Genomic DNA, 27142 nt, shown 5'->3' on the forward strand with positions numbered 1-27142 from the left:
CCCTAATCAACCGTACGATAGCTATTTACTACGCAAATCAACCCTTCGCATATCGCATCAACCGTGTGCATCCGTTTCTAATTAAACCTCCACATCTTCGAGGCTCTGCCATCTTTTGCGCCAACGTTCGCCAACAGCCAGCAAGCATCGTCTCGATGCTGTTCTCATCTCATGAAATACAAAACCATTCCCTCACAGAGCGGCTACCATACCGTCGGCAGACCTCGATTGCAATTATGAAGTAATAAATGGACTGGAGCGATAGCAGTTTGTATCTGAATTCCACATCCAGGCGTACAACAACACATAGCGGTCGGAATATGGGCACCAGCTCGCTCCGTCCGTTCAATCATGTAAGATTCCGCTTCAAGCTATCAAAGCGTCCCATTCCGAAACGCATTTCCGGACCAAGGGCCTGCGTCCATTTGGTGCGCTTTCAATGCTGGATGTTTACCAGCTCGCGACCGACAGCCTCTTGTGCCCTCAACACCCCTGTCCGATGCAGCTTGGCGGGATAAACACGCAAGGGTAAACAAACACGTGCATATACACGCACGTATTAATGTGTGGTCTCGTTTGTTCGACTGGACCATTTCATGTTTGTGTAAGTATGTGCCGGGATAGATTTGATAGCGGCTAGTGCCATCGTATGCCTCCACTAATGGTACGTAAAGGCACTCATACCGGTCATGCGCCTTTTCAAAATATCAAGATGGCAGTTTTCTTTAGAGTTTTCATATTTCAAATTCATATTTATGTATGGCTTGTACAAAGATATGCAGGATGAAAAAAGTTTGTTAGTACAAGTATCTTACACGAAAGCAAACAGAAAGCACAGCTGCGAAGTACAATATAGCACGCCCGAAGAAAAAAAAATCTAATTAAAAGAAATATTTATTTTTGCTTCAGTTCCGATCAACACTCAAGTTTCTCGTTACACCCTGTACAATTAAACCAATTTTACCCCCTTACTATCAACCTCAATCCATATTACTTCAACGAATCAAAATATGCACCAACTGTTCATTTTCCGTTTTCAAATCGTCTGGAAAAGTGGATCTGCATGTTTTTTCCCCAATCCGCAACGTCCAGACTGAGCCAGCAACCAAACCAATGTAGATCCAATCGGTACCATCATTTGCCGGACGATTTTGGGGGAAACCCCAAACCATCAACTATCAAAACATGGCCAAGCCACCGCTGTACTGTACAGCAAATTTGGACAAGGTAAGGAGATCGTCCTGGGTTGCCACACTCCATCTGTACTGAATGCAAATACCCACCGAATGCTCTTCTCGGAAGAAGTTTAATCTTCCTAAAAGCCGGAAACCTGAAGCTTCCGACTGTGCTCACATTCCCTTTTCGCCGTTCGTTTCTACCCACTAGAAAGGGTTTCACGGTGCGTCCACCGGCAAACGAACGAACGACGACAGCACTCGGTTGCCGCCCAGCCACGGATGTAACGCTCGCGCGCAACAGGAAAAACCACAGCCACCCGCAAGGGAGTCGATTTCCGTGCCGGGTGTTGGTGGCTTCATCTCGTCCCTGGTTTGCGTTTCGCCTCGGTGCCCACCGATGCCAACGGAACTGTCTTCAGCCACTATCATGGCCTCAGGATATTAGCTCCTGTTTTCCACTCCACTCCACCCGGAGGTTAGTATTTTCCCGCTGCTGCGATAACCACATCATGGCGGCACTTCACTGCAGAATCGCTCGGCCGTAAAAATACACATTTTATTATTTCGGCTACAATTTGATAAGCGTATTAGCGACAGACGAGTAGCGCGAGAGCTAGAGAGAGAGAGAGATGGGGGAGTTTGCTACATGCCGGTAGATGTGGGCCGTGAGTGTGAAATATTGAGCACTCCAGTCAGACGGTTTAGAAATAGCGATGAGTTTGCAGAGATCAGATTCCACTCATGTTATGCGAAATGTGTGCCACGTGCACCACAAGAGCTCGTAAAGTACGCGAAAGGGGTTTTCGCGGGTGCAAGGCCAGAACCCAAAAGCTCTTCAGTGTGTGAATTAATGTGACAATTGCACACACAACTTTGATGATCCTTATTTATTAGCCAAAAAATGTTTGTAATATAAAATTGCAACAAATACAAAACCTTTAATTTGCACTAACATATATATGTATTGCAAAAATATAGCAGATTCAAATGACCACATTGTTATGATAGTGAAAACTCTTTTGTCCAATCATCACACATTCATTTTCAACCGGACACTGACAACGAAACCAGACACTGCTTTGTAACAACCCAATCAATCATGTATTCAGCACACCGCTTTTTTTCAATTCAAACACCTGGTTAACCGATGACGCTGATTTTAGTCGCTCTCACATGCCTTTAAATTTATCTTAACATTCATGAAATATGCGATGAAAAAAATGAGCCTACAGCTAAAGTATTGCATTTTTTATCTGATCTGGCAAATGATGAAAAAAATGTTTAAAACCCTTTATCTGCTATTAATATTTCCATTCAAACCCTCTTCTGTAGTCTATCACCAGTTTGCACACAATCAAGCGATGAATGGTTTCTCGTTTCGATCAAACCAACCCTTTAAAGGGCCTTCGATTTGGGATTTCTTCCATCACAAAACACTTTTGATTTAGTTCCTGTTGCTTGTCGAATATGGAACAGGCCAGAAAGATGCAAAAACACCCTATCACACGCACACACACAACCTTTGGAACATTTTTCCAATCGATGCTGTTGATACCAGCGGTTATACGCACTGCCCGGGTACACAGTTCGATGCGCTTGTATGTGTGCTTGCAAACCCACTGATAACCCATCTCTACTCAACATGCCGGTACAACCCTTGGGTAGAGCACGGTTGAGGCTTGCCAATGCCGCACGCGAATGTTCAACTTTTTATTCGTTTTTCACACAAACTTAACAACTCCGCCTCAAGCACACACACACACAAATACACCCTCATGTTCATCCAGGATAAGGACAAACGTTCTTCGCCGGAAAGGATTTTCACGCCGTGCTGCCGTCGAAAGGTCATGACACGCGCCAGCTTCACTCCTTTCTTTCCGTTTCGAGGTTTTTTGTTCCTATCTCGGTCAATCCAATACCACCTCAGGAACATTATCGTGATCACAGCGATTCGTTCTTGTATTTTCTGATTCACACCAGCCCGCTTTTTCCCAGGCGTGAAATCGGTTCAAAAGGAAGAACAGAAGCGGAAAAGGAAAATCACCAAATGTTCACACCAAATGGACTAACTTTACACCCACTTCGCGCCGGCCCGGTTGGAAAGGGTGCTGCTTAAATATGACAACGGTTCCGGGGAAAAGCGATTTAAAATGGTACAGAAATCCTTTCGTTTCGTTTTGTTTTGTGCTTTTAAACCACTTCAAAAACGATGGTTTCTTGTGCTCGAACTAGGGGATCGATGCTATTATTTTTCAATTTTATGCGTGTTCCTTGAGCATTGGTTCAATACAAGTGCTTCAAGCTCCCGCATCCGTAATGTTTGAATATTATGGCCTTAAAGCAAAACAGCAAAGATAGCTGAACAATATTTTATTGTGTTTATTGTACAGCCAACAGTTAGGACACAATCGAACCTGTCCATTATTCAATTAAAACATCTTTTTTCACAACTAAGTTTTATAGTTTCTTTATTTACAGCAATGCAAAAAGAGTGAATATTTGTGCTACGTAAAAGATACCCAAAACTTTGACAATTGCAAGAAAACGATGATAAACAAACATCTGGAATACACCAAATCTCAACAAGAACGTTATATTTAATAAATAAAAACAGTTCGACGCCAATGAATAGCAAAGAGTCATATTTTTTTTACACTCACAACTGGTCAGTAACAAACAAAACAGAACTATCCAACAACTCTTCCCTCATCACATCAGCACTGTTGGTGCACGGAATGAACAAACTGTAGCAGACTGCGCATCGACCGTCCCATTTAATGCTGTTTGATGAATGCACACACGTTCGCAGGCAAAAACTGAACCTTAGTCGAGCGTTTCGTGCGAGTTTTTCCCACGTTGCTACCACAACTTTGCACCAGGCCAGTAAATATGGCGATGGTTCATCGACGAAAAATGCAGCTGATTCTGCAATTCTCGTCGAGTCGACCTGCTGCGGTTCTTCAGTGCTGTTAAAGCAACAAAAAACATGAATACTCATGCCAACGTAGTATGCTTACGCTCTGTTCTGGAGCGTTGCTATCGCTTTAGACAAATGCACATAAGGCATTTATATGGGCGTACGTTTCTGATCACGAGCTTCAACCGCATCCCAGGTAGCTAAGTTTCCCTTGCACACATACACACATTTATGCACGCTAAATGAACTTCACAAATGTACAGCAAAGCGCCTGTTCTCACGTTAATTCAAGCGCTTATGAAAGGGAAACTCAACATGATGCTTTGCTGATACATCAAACGATTTCCGTGGAACGAGTTTTGAACGTGTAGATTTCGGGATAACACTAATCTTTTTGGTTGTATTCGTTATTTTAAAGGTATACAATACCCTTTTCAGCTAAACTTCTGATACAAATAAAAAGTGACTCATTGGTACAGCCCTAAAGAGGTAAACATATTTTTAATACTGAAATCAGAAATAAAGCTGGCTCTCAATCTACTCTGATACTACTTTTAATAGAGTTTTAATAGTAAAAAAAACAAGAGTATTGAGGACTGTTCTTTTCCAAAACAAATCAACGCAGGTAAAACACATCACTCCAACGGATTGGCAATTACATCATTTGTGGTCAGACAATACCTCACGAAATATCGCGCCAATGCCAAAAGGATGCAGCATAACACCACATCCCAACCTAGGCGAGCGGTGGTACATGAAGAGGTACATGAAGGTATTTATAACGACCTGTTCAAACTTCCCACATCATTAAACTGAAGCTCATTGTGGCTTAAGCGATCTTTTTTTTGTCACCCAGTTGTTGTCATTGTGATACGGCTTGTACTGCTTGACTGGTGTAGTTTACACTGAAGAACACTCATTATGACCAAACCGCAACCTATCTTTCAAATCGATATACTATTGATATAGTACTGATGACGTATGCTCTTTTTACATTAAAAAGTATCAATCAAGCATGCCTCTATATGGATGGTTCAGATTAGTGTTGGCCGTTCCGGTCCGAACCTAGTAAAAAAGTTCCGTTCTTTATGTAGGCCGTTCCGTTCCGATCCTTTATACAAAATCCGTTCCGTTCATTCCGTTCTTTCCGTTCTTTCCGTTCATTCCGTTCCGTTCCGTTCATTCTGTTCTTTCCGTTCATTCCGTTCCGTTCCGTTCATTCCGTTCATTCCATTCCGTTCCGTTCATTTCGTTCTTTCCGTTCATTCCGTTCTTTCCGTTCATTCCGTTCCGTTCAATTCGTTCTTTCCGTTCACTCCGTTCCGTTCCGGTCTTTGCCGCTTCAATATTGTTAACAAGGTGCTATCGTTCGTGCGTTCCGTTCTTTGAAAAAACCGGCTGTTGCTTGCTGCATGCAAGATAACTGTTCACTCTTTCTCGCATACAGTATGTGTTGCCTGTGCACTCTCCCATGCTCACAGGAATATTCATCGCACTTCGTCGCGTATCGTTTATGAAAATCGTGATATTGGGAAACCAAAAATGGTGTTGCATTTGGTATTATGGTGCAATTTGTAACATCTATTATACTTTGTGTTATAGTTTAGCTTGTCTTATCTAGACAAATAACTATTATAAAATTAAAATTTGTACTAATATGGTAGAACGGGTTGGAAAAGATGTATTATAATATGCGAGTATGAACAACGAAAAAAAAAGGCCACCCCCGGAAAACAGTTTGGCTTCTAAGCTCTGGGTCGGTTCTTTTGCACCCCAGGTTCACGTTCCGTTCTTTTTGAAAAATGAACTAGTTCCGTTCCGTTTCTTTTTTTTAACGAAATTCCCAACACTAGTTCAGATGAACTTTTGTCAATAATGTGACTCATAAAAGATAATATAAACTTGTATTTGTGTACATACCACAATTGGCGATGATCTGTAGCAGGATGCCGATGCTGATGAACCGTTTCAGGACATTACAACCGATGGACCGCGATGGACGTAGTACGTCCGTAAGCAGTTTACACCAATCCCCAACCATTGTTGCGCGAAATTCTTCGTGTGCTAGTATAAAGACGGAATGGATGCACGTGCTGATAAAGGTGATCTGCGAGTAAGAAATAGAACAAAAATACACTTTAACTATTGACTTAATTTTCATCAAAACATCATATCATGTGTGGATATTCAATCATTTCTCACATAGGTAAGGTGTTAAAGGCATTTAATGGCATTTATTTTCAAGGAGACGTCCTTCCATTTTTTAACAATGTGTGGATTACATTAAATGGGAAACATAATTAGTCCAGCATAGCAAATTTGAAAGAGAAAATAAATTAATAGATCGGAGAGAGCAATAAAATAGAAGACGGTAATGGCAGCACGACGCAAGAGTATCAAAGTTGAAAATATAATAGATCAACTCCTATTATCCTAGACACAAACGCTTGTTAGAATAAGTTGTTCAGACTCTTTTGAGAAGATCAACAATCTAGCGCGTTGGAAAACTAGATGGAACATAAATAGAAACAAATGCTAGTAGGTGGGAAACCTCGACATCTGAGAAAGGATTTTGTTATTTCGAAGGGAATGCGTGGCCGTTTTGCTTAGTAACAGGAGTTTTTAAAATATGAAATTATTCACATGTGATAAATGTATCGTAGAGACTTTCAACAACTTCATTCTTGAATCATTATTTCATGGATACGCATGAAATTACCAACAAAATCGATAGTCCTTGTATAAGATCTCTGTAGTGTTAATGAACAAATTTGCAGCCTTTCTTCGCTCTATCGAAAGCTATGTTATTTTGTATCTCCTTTTGTGCTGTTTGCTCAGGAGACCTTCGAACGTGACATAGACCTTCACCGAAACTCCACCCGAAGGACAGTGTACCAAAGCATCGCGGAGCAAGCAGCAAATGGGGTTAGATATCAGTGCAGAAAGCGTTGACAAGGCATTGTTTGCTTTCGAGTTATGGTTGGTAAACGTTGAGCGATGATGATATGACTTCAGCATCCTGCCCGCTCCGAGTTCCGGCCGGTTAAAAGGGCAATAAATCATCACATACACACCCTTTCGTGCTCACTCCAGCAACAGCAGAAGAAAAGTGATTCGAGGGAGAGAAAAACGCTAAAGCATGTCACTCTAAGCAACAACAGCAAAATAAAACATAAAAGAATGATCAACTCTCTCTCTCTCTCTCTACCGCCTATCATAAAGAGGTAGCACAAACCTCATAGGTTGGTTTTGCAAACGATGAAGGCTCTTTGCACTTATACAACCGGAAGTTGCTATAGTTTTCCCCCAAGGCAAAGTTTTTTTTATCGGACCAGCTAAGCGTTCCTCGGTCACAATGGAATGTTTTCATCCATCTTCCTGACTGCATGTGCCAAGCGAAGGTAACCCAGACCGCACTATCAGCTGGCCTAGCTCAAACTGCATCCGGTACACCGGAACCGTCCTGTCAAGGTGACAGATTGGTTAGATTGATGCCTACTTCAATCAGTGCCTGGGACGGACGGACTGACTGAGCGTTCTTCAGCTTTTGCGTGATTCTTCTGAACCGTAAAATTCAATTTCAAAGCGTTCTTTCCTTGCATACACACTAAACTCTGCCTCTCTCGTACTTCCAAAATACAGTACGGTATGGTTTCACAAATGCATTGGAGCTGCAAAACTAATACCCAAATAAATTGGCGTTGCATCCATGGTTTTCTTCCCAAACGCTTATTTAGTCTACAAAATGCTTTTTTGCATTAAAACATGTCCGATATAACAACAAAAAAACACATACCCATTTTGCTGTGTGCGTATCTTCCTTCGTAAGCTCACTATCCCATTTCTTATCCTACGATGCAATCTTTTGCTCAACTAGCGTCTGCAACAATAATTCCTTTCCCGTTTGGCTACTTGCGCCAGCAGCGCTACTTCCTACCGACCAACACAAAATAAATGCGCATAAGCAGCAACCCTCACTTCCGGTACAACTGTCAGCACGTTTGTAAGAAAATGTGCTACATTCAAGAAAGTTGTAGCGAAAAGGGGAGGCGAACAAATTTGAACAAATAAAAAACCGCTCACAACAACATCCGAAAGTCGGCTTAAAGTCGGAAGCGCTTCAGTTAAAGGAAGTGCCATTTCAGCAATTTCAAAACACAATCTCTCCAACTTCAGGAAACACTTTTCTATCCGAGCGTCTGTCCTGCTTCGCCAAACCATTGGCCCAAAGACATTTGGCAGCATTCGTTTGAATGGATTACAGTGACGAACAAAAATAAACAAACAACATAAACAACAATAACAACAACGAGAAAGCCAGCGAACGGAAAACGGAAAAGTCAAAACAACAAGACTCGACGTAACTTTTCACCCAGATAAAGACGCCGTGTCGTTCGATCGACCCTAGGAAGTGAGAAACTGAAGACTTTTACCAAAAGCTCGAACCAACAACCAATCGGAAATAAGTTACATTTTCACAAAATGCACCACAGGCAAAAGGTGTTTTTTGGCTTGTTTTCACAAAAGTATTTGATTACTACAACATTATTGTTCGACTGAGACGTAACGTAAAATTGTCCCGCTCTATTTTTACTTGCCTTCGTAGCTACAGCAACATACAAATTGGAATTGTAAACTTGACACACTAAAACCAAATAATGAGATGAATTGAAATATAGAATAGGAAAAGAAAAAAACATATTTTTTTCACAAGTATCGCATTTGCAAGCACGCTCCACAATTGTTTTAATCCTGGAGTTGTTTTTGTAATCCACACCTTCGCCCTGTAATCGTGACTGTTGTGTTTTTATATCATCAAACGTTTCTCAGTTTACATAATTCGTCCTGTAGTTCGCTCCGATCGACTATCGATTGTTTCGCAAAAGTTTCGTACTTCCATGCTACTAGCTGCTATGGGGACGCTTGCAAATGTCTGTGCTTTAGCAACGTGGAACAAGTAATACATTTTTTTAAGTTTACTGAACAGGAAAATTACTTCACCGTTGCCGTTTAGCAAGAGCATATTTTATCCGACCATGAATACATCCAATCCCTCCCAACCGCATATCATGTTCGTAGAACTGTTCGGCTCCCATCGGAAAATCGTTTTAACCGTTGCTAATCGAGTGGAAGCATTTAACACTTCCTTCGTTGTAGTTGGTGGTAATGGTTGTAAATCCGTATCGAAGATTTTGTTGGAGCTGCTACCACCGCAAGTTGTTCAGGTAACGATTCTCATTCACACCTTCACTTCTGAATATATGTGTAGTTCGAGGAGCAACAACGAAACCACGGTCGCATACATCTATCTTCCCCTCCCAACGCCACAGAGGCAAGAAAACAGAATGCTGGATGAGTTATGGGTGATGTGGTTCTCTCTTCTTTCTGTGCGAGAGGCTCGACACTGTCAGTCGCACGGCTCATTGCTTGCGATTAAAACTGAGCAGCTGACAGAGCAACTGTAGCAACAATGGTAAAGAGCTACGCCACAATTCAAGCCGAACGAGTTTGCCTCACCCGCACCATCCGGTAGGAAACTGCAGCTCATAAGTGTGTGTAAGAACTTTGCATGATCGTTGCTACCATAGCCATAAATCTTATTTTGAGAACCCTAAATACAGTCGTTAAATTCACCAACGCCCTCGTACAGAACGTTCATCACCAAGAGCTCACAGGACGTTACACCCATCGATTTGCAAGTATCATTTTTTTACAGTGCGCTCCATTATTATTACAACAATTGCAATCACTTTCAGGCACAGCTCTGGTCTCGAGGCTTTTTTTAGGAAGGAGAGTAATAAACGTGTTCTGTTTCCCATGTCGTTGCTCTACCATCATGTTACACCGTTAAATAAAAATATTGCAACTGTATTGCTTTACGACACCCTCGGTTAAGCAACCTACGCAACAAGAGGCAATAAAATTGGGTAGTTTAATTCGTGAGAAGTGTTTTGGAGGGGAAAAGCAAATAATAAATATAAATATATGATTTTCTGCAGAACCAATAACATCAAGCTTATCGTCTGTAAGACCGAAAATGTTAATGTTAAATGTTGTTAAACTCAAAGCTTACGAACATTCGCCCCCGATGCTACTCGCTTTCTTAAGCTCAAATCTGATTGTTTTCAATCCCTGCCCCAATCCATTTAATGTGAGTTTCTTTTGGTGAAGTAACTTTATTTTTCGGAAGTATTGAAGTGTATAAAGTCCTACAATATTAATTTTAAGACATAACATCTATTGAGTATCGCAACAAAATTTCAATTTAAATGTGCGCATACATTTTGGTACCATGTGCATTGTAAAAACTCACACTTTGTGGCTTACATTTGCAAAACATGCCGTAGATAACACAACCAGCTTGCTGAACAAAGACGCTGAATCACTTTAAAGAGGCAGCCGCAATTTCGGCAACTGAATATTCTGTACCGTATTCCGTACAATTTAAACCACACATCTCAACGGTCATTAGACAGACACTCATTAGAGCCTCGAGAGTCTGCCGCTGGCCCGGATGGGCTAGTAAATGACACTAAATACCTTTTGATTATTAATTAACTAACACAGCTCGACACGCTTCCCAGGAGAAAGCAAAGCCGCACTTAGCAACCACGCCACACAGCCCACATATTGGCCGGGTCCCACAGAACACCCAGCCTTGGCGTATGCGAGAAGTTTGCAGAAGCTTTTGGGAAAGATTAATTTAGGCTCATACCGAGCGACACGTGGGCAACGGCACACGTTTGACCGGCAACAGTACATCTGGCTGGGAAAAGATGATTAATTCATTGCACTTAACGCTCGTCTCTCGGGCCGCTCATCCTAGCGATGTCAGTACGGTGGCTGAACACTAATAGCGAACGTGATACGGTTGAACGCATGTATGTGTGCATGTAGTATATGGCACACTAAGACCAAGGGTGGACTTTGGGCCATGGTCACGCTTATTGTGAGCAACTAGCTTCAAATCTTCTTGTATCCTTCCAATGGCCATGAACATACCAATAGTGCAATGCCGAAAGGTTCATTGTGACAACGTCTGGTCACATTATAATGGGCAAAGGCTGCTTTTCCCGCTTCAGAATGGCACGCCATCCGCATCATACGTCCTATGAATCCCAATGTGATGGATGATGGAGACGCCTGGTCTCTCTCGCTTTCTCTCTTACTCTATCTTTCGATCTCTCTCTGTCTCTCATTCGCACGCGCACGTCACTCAGTTTCCGACTTTTCTCATGATCCAACATCGTGATATTGACAATCACCATAGAGAACCTCTACACAAAAGATGCGAACGTGCTAGGGAAACCAGACGAGTATGCCGTGAAACCGTGAAATGGGAAGCAAAGCGATCGTAAAGTCAACAACCACCACAACAAACCAAACCTCGTCGACAGGGCTCAGGGTGAAACAACGATTTCTCGCAACCGTCCCCAAAAGCCGAAAGAGACGTCTATTAATATCTATTTAATAAAAATGATGACATTGATAAATATGTTTGCCATCATTCGGTCTCGCATCTTCCCCTACGCGACCGTACTATGGGCATCTCGACTTCGTATGCGTGTAAGTGTGTGTGTGTGTGTGTGTGCTCTGCACCATTTATGTATGCTCCCGGACAGAAAGCGTAACGAAATCATGCCTTCAACATGGAGGCTTCGTGGCGGAACGGTAGAATAAGGTTTTTTTTCTCATCCATTATCTTCTCACACACAGTTCGTCAATGTGCGCCTTTCCACCAACCGTTTACGTTTGCCACACAGGCATCGCGAGCATAACACATTTATAAATAAATGTCGTCAGTTTTGTTTCCCTACGCTCCTCGTAAGGCCACGGGGCTCAAGAGAGCAGATTTCAGATTGCAATGTAGTTCGCCATCTGCTGGAAGTTACGGTGGATCGATTAAAGGAGGAGGAATTGGCGGTCCATCATCGTTTGCTCGAGCACGACCAGCCTGCTTTCTTTCCGGTTTCAATTGATATGACTGATTGTGATAGATGACCTCCTCGTGAAGACATTAACCTCGATAAACACCACATAATAACGGTACATAAAATCACATATTAAAAAACACTTTTCAACATCGTGTACGAGTTTTATTTGTTTTTTTTTATTTAGTGAAATTTACTTTTAAATTCAATATGGCGCATATGTATTTTCTACTTTCATAGCAAGATCTTGATAGCCTCGTGTATATCAAAAGTATACTTATTTGTTTTATTTCTTTATTCGAAAACATATTTTGTTGTATTTTTAATGCCGTTTGCCTTTGATTTACTAGTTTCTTAAACATTCACCAAATATTTCATTTTCATGTTTCTTAAATACATCGCTAAAAGAAAACTTCCTCCCCGTTCTATTGATAAGAAAGAACAATTTTAGCTAAAACAAGATGTTTTTTTTTTTATTCGTGTAACTTTTTTTGCCTTTCTCGAAATAGTTTCGAGTTTAATAATACATACATTTGTTTCTTGTTTTGTTCGAGAATAACACAAGTCAACCGTAAAAACACGACCAAAAGCCAACAATTAATGTCACAACCTTTGCCTATTTCACCCTACCTTCCCAATCATGCATTAACTGCTTTCGACGGGTTCACGATAGCAAGTTGAAATGAAACGTATTGTGCTCCATTTGCCGCTGATGAATTTATGATCCGAACAGACAGCAGCGACTGAGAGCGAAACCTCTTTCTCAAATCATTTCTTCTGCAAACCTCCGTCCGGTGGCCCATATTGTGCGAAGCAATTCAGTGAAAATAAACCATCCCTATGTTGGCTGCATGACAGCACGCAGAGCAACATCAGTGAAAAACGAGCCGCCATTTTCTCACCCTTCCACACTCATCTATGGGCAGATCAGCCGACAGTTGCCAAGCGGTTGATTTCCGTGCCCGCTGGCACCGAACGCCAATATTATTCCATTTGCCAAGTGTGCTCGGGTTGGGCTGCTGGCTGCGTTAAAGCTTCTCTCCCTGCCAACGATTTTCGGTAGTACTGCTTCCCATCATGCATACGGACCGCAATCCAACACCACCAAAACTTATGTACGGTTCCGACCGAAGACGAACGAACAAAATTCAATTTCTTTTCTTGGTGAAAATGAAGGGAAAAATTCGTCTGAGCGGAAACAAAAGACCAAACCGAACGAGCAGCCACCAAAAAAGGAACATCGGAAAGCACAAGTCGACCCAGCCCGAGCCACAGTCGAACTACGTTGACGAAATTTTCTCAAACCCACGTGGCCTTAGGGTAGGCAAGCATTATGCCATGTGGGGGCGGGGAAGCGAAAAGACAAGCAAAAGAATTTGTTTCCAAGGACAGCCGGTACATACTTTCAGCCTCACAACGCAGGGAAAACAGACGACTTTCTAGCCGTATGCTTCGGAGTTTGTTCTTCTGCTTGAGTTTTATCTCAATTTGATACTAGCTTAGCGCTGTACAAACTCCCACAAATTCCGGCACATTTCTTACATATGAGGGCAGCTTTTTGCCTAAAACGAACAAAGCCACTCAGCCGATGTGTACCACTTAAGCGGGAAAGCTTTGCGAAAAAATCTCCAGGGGGGTAAATTTCTTTAAACATTGCTCTTTAAACAGAGCCAGTTCGAAGCGGTAAGTGCGTGCAATTTAAGTCATAAATTCTCATAGGAAAACGCGTGCTTTTTTTTTTGCATTCTTGAGCTAAAGCCTTCACGTAAGGTTCCATCCAAAGCCACGCCAAAATCTCGACCCAAGCCACTTCGTCTCATCACCACGCTTAAATGATCACTGACACAAGCGCGCCAAATGAATTCATCTGTTGCCAGAGCTTCAAGCAATATTATGAGGACAGTTTAATCTGCCAGCCTCCGCCTGCGTTGGTTTTTGCTTTGCGTTTTGCGTACTGAACTGAAGCATGATTAAAATTTATAATGTTTGCCAACATTTTCAGCGCTACCGGGAAAGCGGTAAGCAACATCAAACCCACACAGCACAACAGATTATTCTAAAAAGTGTTGCCATGTAGTCGCAACACGAAAAAAATGAGCCAACAAAACCCTGCCGTTGCACGGAACTCCCTCCAGGTGCTTCCGTCATTTCGCCGAAACAAAAACACCCATCGGAGACAGAAAAAAAGTGAACAATTTTCAGAAGGCTGAATTTCGTTTCGCAGGTTCGTTCATGAATTGAGCGTGTGCCTTCTTTTGGTTGCTTTCTTTGTTTAGTTCCTTTATTTCTTCAATATCATTCACGCCCCGAGACAATGGGGGACGAGGGAGAAAAGGGACCAATATCCGGGGTGTGGGTGAGCATGATCTAAGCATCACCAAACGCAGATATGGGCCGTGACAAAATGCCAACATAACAGTCAGATTAAGAGAAATGGTGATAATCTTTAAACGGCATACATTAACAACCACATTATCAGCTCTCTGCCGCAAGGAGGCCGAAGAACAATGTAAAGTGCTTTAAAATTCATGAACGTGTATGATTAGCGGTGTGTGCCTTGCTGCACGAGAGCTCTCATGAGCGCGCACTGTTGGAATGAGTTAAGAAGCGGAATAAATTAAATGTACCGATAGCATGAACAAAGGTGCAGCTCTAGATGTTCGAAGAAATTGTTTGCAAAACTGCAATACCTCTGCTAAATTTGACCCAAAGAAAGAACACAGCATACCTTTTGGCATAGCCTCTTGGGTGAATAAATAACAATCACAGAAAGAAAGAGTTCTGATGGCATTCACCAAGAGGTGATAATTTAAAAAAAACTCGAATACTATGTCAACACACATTACTCTATCTTCCATGAGAAAAATCAAAAGCATTAAAAAGCATACAATTAAGCTGCATCCTCACCTACATAACTATCAACATCACATGACGATCCCGCCAGCTGTAGTTAAACTTTTTCTAATCTTCTTCACTTGCACTAAGCTCTTTTCACGTCAACTTTTTCGGTCGACGCCACAGTTCCGGTAGTTAAATATAACCTTTTTTTCAACACCTAAGCCAGACCTAGATGACCACCACCGGCAACTGGGAAAAAGGGGATTGTACAATCCGACACCTGTGTCGTGAGCTAACTTTGCTTATTAAAAACTTTTAATTATTTTGGATACCGCAAACTACCGTACCGGGGCCAGAGCGTCATTGGCGCTATGCTGTGTGCTAACCGTCAGACGGAAACTAGAAAATCATTATAACTGGAACTGGTTTCGATTCAATCGTTTCTTCTATTAAGCCGACCAGGCGGAGCAGAAATGCACCTGAACATGAAAGCAGAGCGTAAGCATTGACCTAAAACAAATTGACCTTATCGAAGCGCTTCTAAAGCGACCTTCGACAACGACTCGTCGTGCAAGCGGGCTTGGAGACGGATGTTTTTTTTCTGTGCTTAGTTTCCTCTGAATCTACCGGCATCTTAATTAGGAGCTCAAAGATTGCTTTTAGGTCCCCGTTGCTAGACCTTGGTTTTCCAATATCACCATGCAAGAACCGCTCGGTTAAACTTCAAATGAAAGATAAGCCCATTAGCATTTGGTATTCACCCTTTCAATCTTTCCCTTTTTATAACGTTCACTTACACAAACCATGGCGTAGCTCTAGCTATCAATGTGTGTCGGTAGGATAAACCTTCGTTATGCCGTCAAACATTACGCAATTGTCACGCTCCTTCGGCTCTAGCTCTTGGTGTGACGCTTAAATCCTTCTAGCCATGCTCTAGTTAAACCACTTATACTCCAGCTGCACCTTTTATGATGAAACAAGAAATGCGCCACTATTTCGAATGGTAAAATATCGATCCTCCCTCAATATGGTATCCAAGGTTACAGAATGGTGATGAACGGTTTGAAATTTACAAGGGTTGTCTGCATAAACATCTCGTAAAAAAACCTTTCGTCCCGTTTTCAAACCAAACATTCGATACATCCCTGGTACATGTTCTTTGGTTGAGGTATTTGCTTAGCGTAGTGCTTCCCATGCCAGTCTAGTATCTTAACTAACCTGAAAATTCACCGTAGAATGGGAGAATGGGCAGGCAAATCCTTGTCCTTCTTTGAATTCACTCCCTCGGCCCCATCTGTCTCTACTTCAGAGCTGTTGCGTTCGGTTCGGCGAGCAAACTTCACACCAGTTTGTCGTCTGGAAGGAACAAAAAAGGGACTGTTGACAACGCCAGTGAGGAGCCATTCGCTTCGTAAGCCCCGAAACGTCCTTGATCCTTAGTCGTGATTGACACGCTGCGTGATCGGTGGATAGGCGTGATAAAAGAACCGGACATGCTTGCTGGCAAGGGAATCAATTTGTATTACCACTCTATTCTGCTCTGTATCTTTCAGCTCTGCATGGCAAACTTTCAGACAGATTTTTGAAATCAAAAACGATGGTACGGAAAACCATGCGAACAGCTCATTGCCGTGTTACCCTAGACAAGCCATGTCACGAAACCGATTTACAAAATGATTTTTGGTAAAGGCCCTGTTAGCTATTTTGAAATACGCAAAAGCTGCAACGAATTGTTCTGTGGAACATTCTTTTGATTTACCGAGTCGTTTCTACAGCAGTAGAGTCAATTGGCAGTTGGACTGAAATGCAAAACGCAGAGTGCAGCCCATTTGCTATTGATTCGGGAGCAAAAAAATAAACAACGTAACAACGTGTTTTGATCTTGTAAATTTCCCACAGCTTGTCTACTCACCGAAGGCATGAAGAGGCGCATGCAGTTTAGCATGCAAACTAGCGCTGGAAAGCATCAAGTGGGAAGTAAAAAAAATACATACTATTTACCATCACCATAACTCTGGATGCATTCGTCGAGATGCATACAACAGCACACCCTACCATCATTTTTCGATGACAGGCATTTATTCGTTCTTGAAGTGGTTTTGCACACTCGTACGATTGACGCACCGAGCCAGATGGATAAGATGTGCATACGTCTCCCAATTGACAGATCTTTCCTTTCAGCGCATCTTACTGCAAGCGTTCACTGACTTATTACAACCGAAAGCGAGCTGTAGAGCAGATTGTGCGATCATATCTTCCGCCCAGACATCAACATTTTGCGGCAAAGCTGACTGATAGAAGGCAGAAGTAAGATAGATTGATCGGAATTGGCAAACAAGCACAAAATGCTTCATGGAAGCCTTCTACACTCGCACTCAGATGCCGACAGATTCCCTTCCCTCCACTCCACGTCGTATTGCGCATTCCTTTTCGGTGGTGCGAATGCAAAGAAATGAAGAATTCTCTCGAATGGATAGGACGCTTCGGTCAAGGCTTCGGTTGAAGTACCAACGGATCATGTTGAATCCTGAAACGGTCCCAACCTGTCCCACTTGTCGACGATAAATGGTTTCTTTGTTAACCGAGCACATGGAGCACGGAGGAATCAATAGTTCCTTCAGCGGGCGGGCTAAACGGCGGAACGTTATTGCCCGAACGCCCAGATGCGCCGGATGCACGAATGAATGGATGGGTTTTGGGTTGCTGTTTACCGGACGCGCTGCTGGACTTGATTACAACTTTTGTCCTCGCCCTCGAGAGCGTAAGCTGAGCACTCGAAACGTGATCAAGTGTAAAGTTCAACGAAACTCTCCTTTACGGTATGGACCCTTTCACGTCCGTCTGGGGGCTAAGGTGGTAGCGGATGTCACCGCATTTTCTAAGCATGAACAGGTATTAAAGTTGGATCACCATGTGGATAAGAATATTATCAGGTTATCGTAATGTTATATTTTTCTGTTTTGTGCAAAACACTACATTTTACAACAGTTCTATCTCATTTCAAGCAACAGTACAAACGGAACTAATCATTGTTTCACTTCACTTGCACACGCACAATGTTACATGTAGCTATAAATCATAAAAAAACTACCACCAACATTAATCCGTTCGTGTTGACATTGTTCATAGCGCATAGCTCACCATTCCCCCTTTCATCCACCAACGATCTGCTACCGGATGCGCTACGAGATATTAATCTAAAATAGATCAGCCAAGCGCCACCTACAACCCCTTTAAATTCCGTCCACTCATGCACCCATTAACACAGCAGTGGGGTTCTTTGTGCGCGAACATGGTTTTTCATGCACCCAGCGCAGATTACACAGCGCCGTGTGTCAGCACCGTCAGCGTTCGTGAAAAGGCAGCCGCTCACAATTTATTGCACTGTCACACCACTGAATTACGGTTTGGGTATGACGAGGTATGGTGATTTTCGCGAGTGTCGGGTGTCAAGTAATGCGCCATTTACCCTTGCCTGCAACCTTTCCTCCCGTGTATTCCATTCGTATCCACCCACGGTGCGAACGGGATTACAAGGGCGCAAAGCAGAGCTGGAGAAAACTGATTCAGTTTTGATTGGTATATCTTCACCGTTGACAGACTCATAAATTGTGAAAGATGTTGTTCTCGGGCAAAGTGATGCGCGGTGATTTTGTACGAGATTTTAAATAGCTGACTCAGCCTTCCAGCAGCTACTTACGCCTTGAATACGAATAGAACATACATACGTGAGCTTCTTCATATCATTAGCCTTTTCATATTCGTATTCGTTCGTATATTATTTAAACTAGTTAAAACAATTATTCTTTTTAGATAATATCAAAAGTCTCGTTTATTAAATTTCTGTATATTTTGACCACATTTTTTCCTTCCATTGGTTGTTTTTTAATCTGCCAATTTTCCTACCAAATATCATCAAATGATTAAAAACCGAAGAACAGCAAATACACAGTGCATAAAGAAGAGATTCCTGTTTTACTTTTCAATTACCATAGGGATATCATTCATCGTAGCGAATCATACAAACATGTTTGGAGCCCAGTGCCAAATTGCCTGGTAACAAACCTGAATACTTAGCGCTCCGATGCTTTATTCTCGGAATTGAGTCATAAAATCGCGATGAAAATAAAATTACAAACGGAGAACAATGTACCACTAGCGAAAATACTTTTCCAGACTTTTCTGTACGTTTGCTGCCTGGCGACAGTTTGCCTTCTTCATCCCGCTTCTTCGCAAAGAAGCAAACGAATTTCGCTAATTAACTAATGGCGACAATTTTCATAATTGAAATTTAAAACCCTACCCCAAAGGTAACACTGCACACCACACCACATCGCTTGGCAGCTGCATCTTCTGTGCTTCGCCGCTCCTACCAACCCCTACCCTGTGCCCGTCGCCCTACACCGGGTGACAGCTCTGTTGGCACCTTCCAAAGAGACGCGCAAATCTGTGTGATTTTTTTAATGCTCATTTTTTGTTTGCCTTCTTTACTTTGCAAACTTTTGTGCAGTGAAGAATCCTTCGGGCTTAAACGGTCGTATTTTTTGCATCCCAGCTTTTCGTACACTCTTTGCTGTACACCCCTTTTGCTCAACGATCAACAAAAACGAAGGAAATCAAGTTAAGCACTGGGCAGCTGGAACGAGCCTGATAATGCCTGCAAAAGCTGCAATCGTAAAACATACCAAAACCGTGGAAGTTTATGCACATTGCTGCCTTTGCTGCTACTGCTGCTGCTGCCGAAAACAGGCCACTCAAGCTCTAGAACGACGGAATGTACGGCGCTGCAGTGTGGAAAACTTCTGCAATCCGTTTTATCATAACGAACTCCGTGCTATCATGGACCGTGCGGGATAGAATAGATCAGGTCAGGTAGATGGGAGCAGTGCCCAGTGTAGAACGTTTGAAAGGATTCGCCTAGTCTAGCTGGCTCGGTTCTTGAGCGCAGAGCAAGCTAATCTCAATACTGCGCGAAACAGAGAAAGCAGTAAGGGCCTCACTGGCGCATTGGCTGTGCTTGAAGATGTCCATTGCGCGTTGTTGCCGAGATTTGGTCACTGCTGCTAGAAGGACGACCTCGGGCAAACACTTTGCAATATTGAAAACAACAAACAGTGCAACACGGCCTGTCGCGACGAGTGTGAGGATGCAGGGCAGAATTTTGCACATTCTTGTGATCAGCCAAAGGGATGCAAAACTTGCTAATTAATAAAACAACTCCATTCCCCGGCAACGGTTGCGTCATTTTGGTTCGCTTCTACATTGCTTAATTTACTAAGAAGCTCGCCGTGCAAAGAATGTTCAAAGTTTCTCGCTCGTAGTTAAGTGAAAAGTTTGCTTTTGAATCGATTGACGAAAAACGATCGAGTTAAGTGAATGCTTTTTTCTACATTTTATTTAAAAACTTGACTGCCTTTTTAAAAACAATTCTCCTTGCTCATAAGTTTAATTTTTGAAACATAAGTTTTTGTACATTTTTTCCCTTACTTTTGTGATGTTATTATCTAACTTTTATATCATGAAATATATCTTTTTTGCCAATGTTAAAAACAAATATTTATTATTGATCATATGTTTGAAGCTATTCCAAGATATCTCAGCATAACATTCCATTATGGCAATCTTCTGAGCTGTCACACCAGTATGTGTGCTCTCGGCATTATTCGGTATTATCTTTCTTCAAAATAACTACGCAACTAAACTAGGGCCACGCAAAGCAATTCCTCTTAGGAAACACATATCAAATCTCTTTTGACCGATCGACAACATCTGGCGGTCAGATTGCAACCAAACAAGCGTAACGGGAATTTTTGGGGAACCTACCACTTCCTACAATACGATTGGGCACAGCTCCTTCATGATTGCAGACAGCAATACGTTTCAATCTCGTCCCATCGCTTTGTTCCTGCTACAACACACTCAGCTTCATGCTGCTGTATGCCCATCTCCACGAGCATCTAAAGCAAATCGAAATCCAAACCCATAAAGCAACATCCATCGCATCATCGTAAAATGTCACCAGGCCGGATTTTAGCATAAAGTGAAGGACACTGGCAAAGAAGAGGAAGAACACAATGCAGCGATAGAAAACACACAAATGAAAAACTTGTCATTCTAACCAGATGGCATCCATCGGTTCCCATCCGTTGAACCATCTCCAGTTTGCACTCTTTTTTGTCACTCCCTAATGTCCGACTACACATGGGCTGGGCGGTCGCTGCACTATGCAGTGCCTATTGCTGGCGCGATTTTATGCAAATGTGGAGCATACAACTGAAGGCCTAAAAACATTGCGACTGGCGCCTTGCCCTCGTGTGAAGGAATGAACTGACATGGTAGGGAGTAAAGCAAATAAGAAAAAATAACACATACAACACACACACATACACGCTTGCATGCCAGTTTGGACCAGTGCCACTATTTCTAGCCAAACCTAGACGTAATACATATTTGTCGTTGGAGTTTCGGCAGCCGTCGAGCCGATTAGATCCTCCAAAAATGGAAAGCAAGCAGAAGGACGCGGACGTTTTAAACAGACCAAATCGTTTTCAATGCCATGGCGGGAGAAATCGGATATGATCCAGCATGTCGTTGGCCCACGCTGGATGTCAATGGCCCAACTTACATTGGATTTTGTTTTGCTCTGTTTTTCAGCGGTTTCAGTTCTATATGAAACTCACTATACAACACTGAAGATCATTATAAAGTTTACAACAGTACAGTACTTCGACCTGCCGCAGACACGAACGGCCCCCGATTGTTAGGCGTTATCCCGCAGCGGAGAAAGCTTATTAAATTCCATTAGGCAATTTGGCTGCTTCCACAATTTATCATTCTTCCATTCGGGTTTTTTTTTTTTTTGCAAATGCGGTTTACTCTCCCCAAGACTTTCCGCTTCGAACGTTGAGTTTGCTTTGACGCGCGTCACTGTGACCGAAATTTAAATGGCTCCACCCAAAATTGAATATTTGCTCCTTTGACGCGTCCTGTGCGAGGCAACCACTTCGACCTCACGATTTGAGAAGAACTTCTATACACACACCCACTTAAAGCAAACGGGCACAGTTGCCAAAAGCGTATGATCGCGAAGGAAATTATGTGCGAGCTGCAATTACCGCAAGAGTTCCTCTAAAGGGAGATTCTCTGTCGCTTGTCGTAGTGCGCCAATGGGTTGCTCAAAAAGTTCCACAGTGTTGTGAATGGAATGTGTAGCTATTCTTCTATATGATAATTTAGCAATTTTCCAGCAATCTGAATTATTTATCTATTGTTCATTTCATTTACTTTGGAATGTGATATTTCATATCATATATTAAGAAATAGGCTGCGGTTGCTATAAGCATCAAATCTCACTACGTAATTTGATTCAAAAACGCATCGAACAAAAATAACTATTAGATGTTTTCCTAAATTATCTTTTACACATACTACTCAATCCGTTTAATCTGAATTACTACCAGTTATAAATATAGATAATAAATGAAAAGTGAAATATATTGATGATTCACTACAACAATAAATATTAATGTACTCATCTATAAAAATATTCATGTAAACTCATCAAAATAGCTCAAAAAATTTACAAAGCTAAGTAATTATACTTCAGAACTAACTGCACTGCATTGCCAAGTAATGTTTTTAATAAAATCAAATACAGAAGAACTTACCATAAAAGATTAAAAAAAAATCATTAAATTACAGTTTTAATAAAAGCACCGCAGCTACATACACATTTCCGGCTATCCTTTTCGCTCCCGCCCTCGGTGGTTCGAAACCGAGGTTGAACGTTAAAATGTAATTAACAAGAACATGAACAAAGGAACTAGTTAAGGCAACGGCAGTACAACAGACCTCCTACGTCCTAGGCATCTTTTGCTCCCGTCCCTTTGCTCACTCCCACTTCCGACGGCTTGTGGGCTGCCACTCAATTTCCAACCTTACCGATACGAACTTCCCGCCAACGAAACGGTACCCAATTGAAAAGCACAAGAAAAATGTTTATTTGATTATCGCGCGCGCTTATGCCGTGCCTTCACGTGCATATCGAACAAGGCGACCGCGCTCTGCCGCAAAAGACACCACACGTAGCAAATGAACGCACGTTCAAAGGTCGGAAAACTCTCGCCCGGGGAAAAACGCACCGAGGCGACTGTACTTCGATTGATAAATGGTCTCGCATAAGCGCGATGACTTTGGGAACAAATTATTCGTGAACGGCAGATCGCGCGTGCCACAGAGTGCCCTACGCCAACGACACATGAAAGGCCGTGTTTTGTGTGGTGCTGTGGTTCCATTTGCTTGCCGATGAAGCATTTGCTGCACAGTGAGGGTTGTTTCCGGTGCAAAACGAACCATCCAGCATGTGAGTTTGATCACAGGCCTCGTGGTAGCGGTAATATGTATATGAAATTATTAAAACCACCGAAACCCATATGGACAGATCCGATTCATTTCGATGGCGAGCGGATGCGCCGACGCCACACATCATATTAATTTTCTCAATTCAACACAAACCGTAATACATGACGTTCTCATTAGCATACCTCCTAATCTGGATGGAACGATGGTGGGGCTGCTACTTCTATCTCCCTGCCAGCAGTCAATCATCGGTACAGGTCAAACAGGTCCATGCTGTTTGTTCTATTTTAATTTCATCTGCATTCGAGCGCCCCTCTATTCCCGTCCCGTTTACCCACATCTCGAGCAAAGCTATACCACTATGGGCAGCAAATTCCATGGAAATGCTAAGCGTTAGTTACGTCTTTCCCCAACACGACGACTCCACCCATTTCCCACGTTCTGGGCATAGGAGTGACCTTCGCACGGAGGATTAAAAAGTTTCTCTCACATTAATTAAAATTTATTTCACAACACAAGTGGGCAGGACAGCTGGCGTTCAAGCAAGGAATGCGAAAGATCGCCGTTTCACCGTTTGTTCCTATAGAGATGTTCTTGGAGATGGCAAACGATGGCAACACCTAACAGAAAAAAGGTTACTAACAAGGGGAGAAAGAGAAGGGACTCCTAATCCTATTGTTGGACAAACTTTTTCTCCTTGCAGCGGTTTTGGCAACACCCTTTTTTTTTTCGAAGTTTGGTTAAATTGTTTTAAATCAGTTGACCAAGGGTCTATGGGCAATTTTGGAAAAGGGCGAGCAATATTCCGTTTTGCACTTTTCCCCCGAATAATTATTATATTTTATATGGATGCTGTACTTTGGTTTTTTTCATACACTAAATACAGCTAAAGAGAGTGTGAATAGAAACAAACAAAGCATGATAGCTTGTCTGCTTTTTAAGCATAGCTTAAGTTTTAATTTGTAGAGCTAGAAGCAATCAATTGTATTACAATAAAATCAAATGATTATGTTTTGTATTTTTGTCAAAAACGCAAGGGCAAACATTTGCTGCCATTACAGCCTGACGTTAAGAAGTTTTACTCATCTTCGTAATTCGATTTATCTCTTTCGTGGGTGGTAAACAGTTAATATAGAATCATTCCTAGTTAGGTGTAATTAAATGCCCTATTATTCCACAATACAGTCAAACAGTAATGTAAGGAGTATCAATGGAACATTATTGAACTAAAATTTTAAGTCTTTTCCAGGGTCTAACGATATTCTTATGACGATCAGTTTCATTTATGTTTATGTCTAGCTTGGTTATAAATTGTCTTAAATCGAAATTTTTTTAAATTACCTTACGAATTATTTTAAACCTACTTATAACAACCATCACTACAGATTGGAAAATGAAGTTTTGTTCGCTATTTATTCAATAAAATAATTCCCTCATAATAAATAGCAATTCAATCCATCTATCGATCCTTCAAATACAAAAACACCGACGGTTTGGTAAGGCAGGAATTCAGCATCATCATAACATTCACCAATCATCATATTGTATTGTAGCCGGCCTGCACCTCCGTCAAGACTTTCTATTCAAAATACGGCTTGTTTCCAGCCGGTAGATCCACGGCTCATGGCCATAAAGTAATACTAGGGAAATTTGTGTAAGATACATCCAACATTTCGTTCCTTCTTAAAATCATCTAAATTTCCTCATTTTACCTATTTGGATTTCCCTGAATGATGGGTATCCTGATTTCACTGCTGTACGTTGAACTACATAAAAACTCCCCTTCTACTTCGAGGTTTTCATCGTTAACTTGTTTCCATGCTTCCCAAGCGGGTTCCGGAAATCAGATCCTTTCTCATAGTCTTAACCATCAATCTAATTGATACGGCATTAGTGCCGTCGATGTAATCCGTAAAGCCAAGATATTTTAAAATGATGAAGAATCATTTATCGTGTTTTAGTAATCAAGTCTGTTTGTTTTATTTTTAGAAAACAGTAGCAACTGATGCAATTTTAAATCTGGGACTGGGTTTATAAGATCCTGAAGGGCAAGATCGTATGAAGAAGTGTAAACGGTTGAAAATTCAAACGGTCCCATCTGTTGCCATGTTAGTATACTGAGTTAATGTCACCCAGCCTCCATGTCTCCAGTAAATCTTCCTGATTCCAGATCCTTGCGATCAGATGAATATTCTTGACGGTCCGTCACGTGGGCACCATCGTCGACCGATGCTTACTTAAAGCTCTTTAGCTTAAAAGGGAAATCAAATATTATATAAATCACCAAAATAAGTTAATATTTGTTCAACAACTCGTAGTGCTGTTTTAAATTTTATTTTGCCTATGAAGTTGGTTCAATTAATCTACCCGATCTAACGTACCCGCGAACTGGTTCAAAACACTTTACACATGAGCTAATGCTAGTGAACAGATAAATTCATAACTTCGGGCAAAAAAAAAGTCATCCATTCAATGTAATGATGCAATTAAAACGATACCATAAAGAGTATTGTAATCCTGTGTTATCCCTCGTTCGCAACGATACAGTTTAAATGTCGCTTCGATTGTCCCCATACCCGCCCCTCTCTCGCACACATACCAGATTAGCAACAAGCTTAGCATCAAATCTGTATGGATTAAAAATTAAATAACATTAAAACGCTATAATTAAAATCAAATGCTTTAAATAAACCAACCAGTCTCTGACCACCACCACCACCACCGACACGGGCAGGTTTTGTGTGAATCTCAAATCCACTCGTGACTAGAGGCATTCGATACGCGGCATTAAATTATGAACCTTAATGCTATCAAATATCGCCTATAAATGATCGGCAAACACTTTACGCACATTCCTTTGACCAACGTGACCCAAGCCCGCTGCTTTTTTTGTTGTTAATTATTTTTGTTTTAATTTTGTCGTTTTTGTGTTGCTGGACTCATGCGCAACATGGCTGCTAGTGGTAAAGCGTTACCACCATAAAAAGTGGCACTACCAATTGCGACTCTACACAAACACACTTCCACACATTGCATTTGTGCATTTTTGTGGCCAACCTATATGGTGCCCGAGATGTATCAGTTGTGCTTTCCATGCAAATAGCCCTTTACCGATCATTACCGAGGCGGAGAACGCGAACCAGAGGGTGGTTGATCTATTTTGTGTTGTTTGTTTATGTTACCACTTTTAATTGAAACCATTTGTAGTGTTTGGTATCGGTTCACCGGTTCGTTGGGGAGGACCGTAAACGTTTCTCTGTGCACGCAATCAAACTACATCGCATGTGCATTTTGATGCCACTCTTGGTCGGTTGGCGTGATGTGGAGGATTGTGCAGCATTTAAATGCGTCTCCCTATTTACCTACCCCGTTTCTTCGGCTTCTGCCCGCACGCAGAGGAATGGAAGGCATTACCCATGTTTTCATTAATTTAATACGATTATTATAATTTATCACGAGTAGGGGAAAAAATACTCTGAAACATCCAACCAACCACTCTGTAGTGAAATTATTCACAAATTCAATTGCGTCTGGAAATAGAGTTCCCTGTAAAAACCGTCTCGGTACCTTACGCATTGCCAATTTAATGACGTTTAAAAGTAACACTGAAACGCAGACCACTTTATGGGTTTACAGATTTTTTTCCCGCACACCGTTTTTGCAAACTCTCGTTCCGGAAATGGAGCACTGCATTTCGAGCTTAACACAATTTGGTTTCACAGTATTTGCACACATCAGTTAGTTTTATTTTTTGCCAATCTTTCAGGCAATGTTGGCCAAATGACGGTCTGTGTTTTGATAATGATGTTAATTTGCTGCTCGAAACACGAGCCATACTACTTTTCGACCAAATTTTTGCACCATATGCACCGTGCTGTGTGCTGTGTACAGAGAGAGAAAAAAGATAATATTTGGTTTGT

General features: G+C 41.8%; 1 protein-coding gene across 4 annotated transcripts in view; it reads right to left on the reverse strand.

The window, feature by feature from the left end:
• The window catches only part of LOC120895909, a 140352-nt gene that overhangs the window by 102712 nt on the left and 10498 nt on the right, over positions 1 to 27142 (reverse strand). For all 4 annotated transcript variants that reach the window (XM_040299650.1, XM_040299649.1, XM_040299648.1 and 1 more), the window contains one exon: positions 6016 to 6202. In XM_040299650.1, the coding sequence (XP_040155584.1) occupies positions 6016 to 6136 (121 nt within the window). In that variant the 5' untranslated portion in view covers positions 6137 to 6202. The remainder of the gene's footprint in view (positions 1 to 6015; positions 6203 to 27142) is intronic.

Source organism: Anopheles arabiensis, chromosome 2, assembly GCF_016920715.1.
Source record: "Anopheles arabiensis isolate DONGOLA chromosome 2, AaraD3, whole genome shotgun sequence".
NCBI classification, from domain to species: domain Eukaryota; kingdom Metazoa; phylum Arthropoda; class Insecta; order Diptera; family Culicidae; genus Anopheles; species Anopheles arabiensis.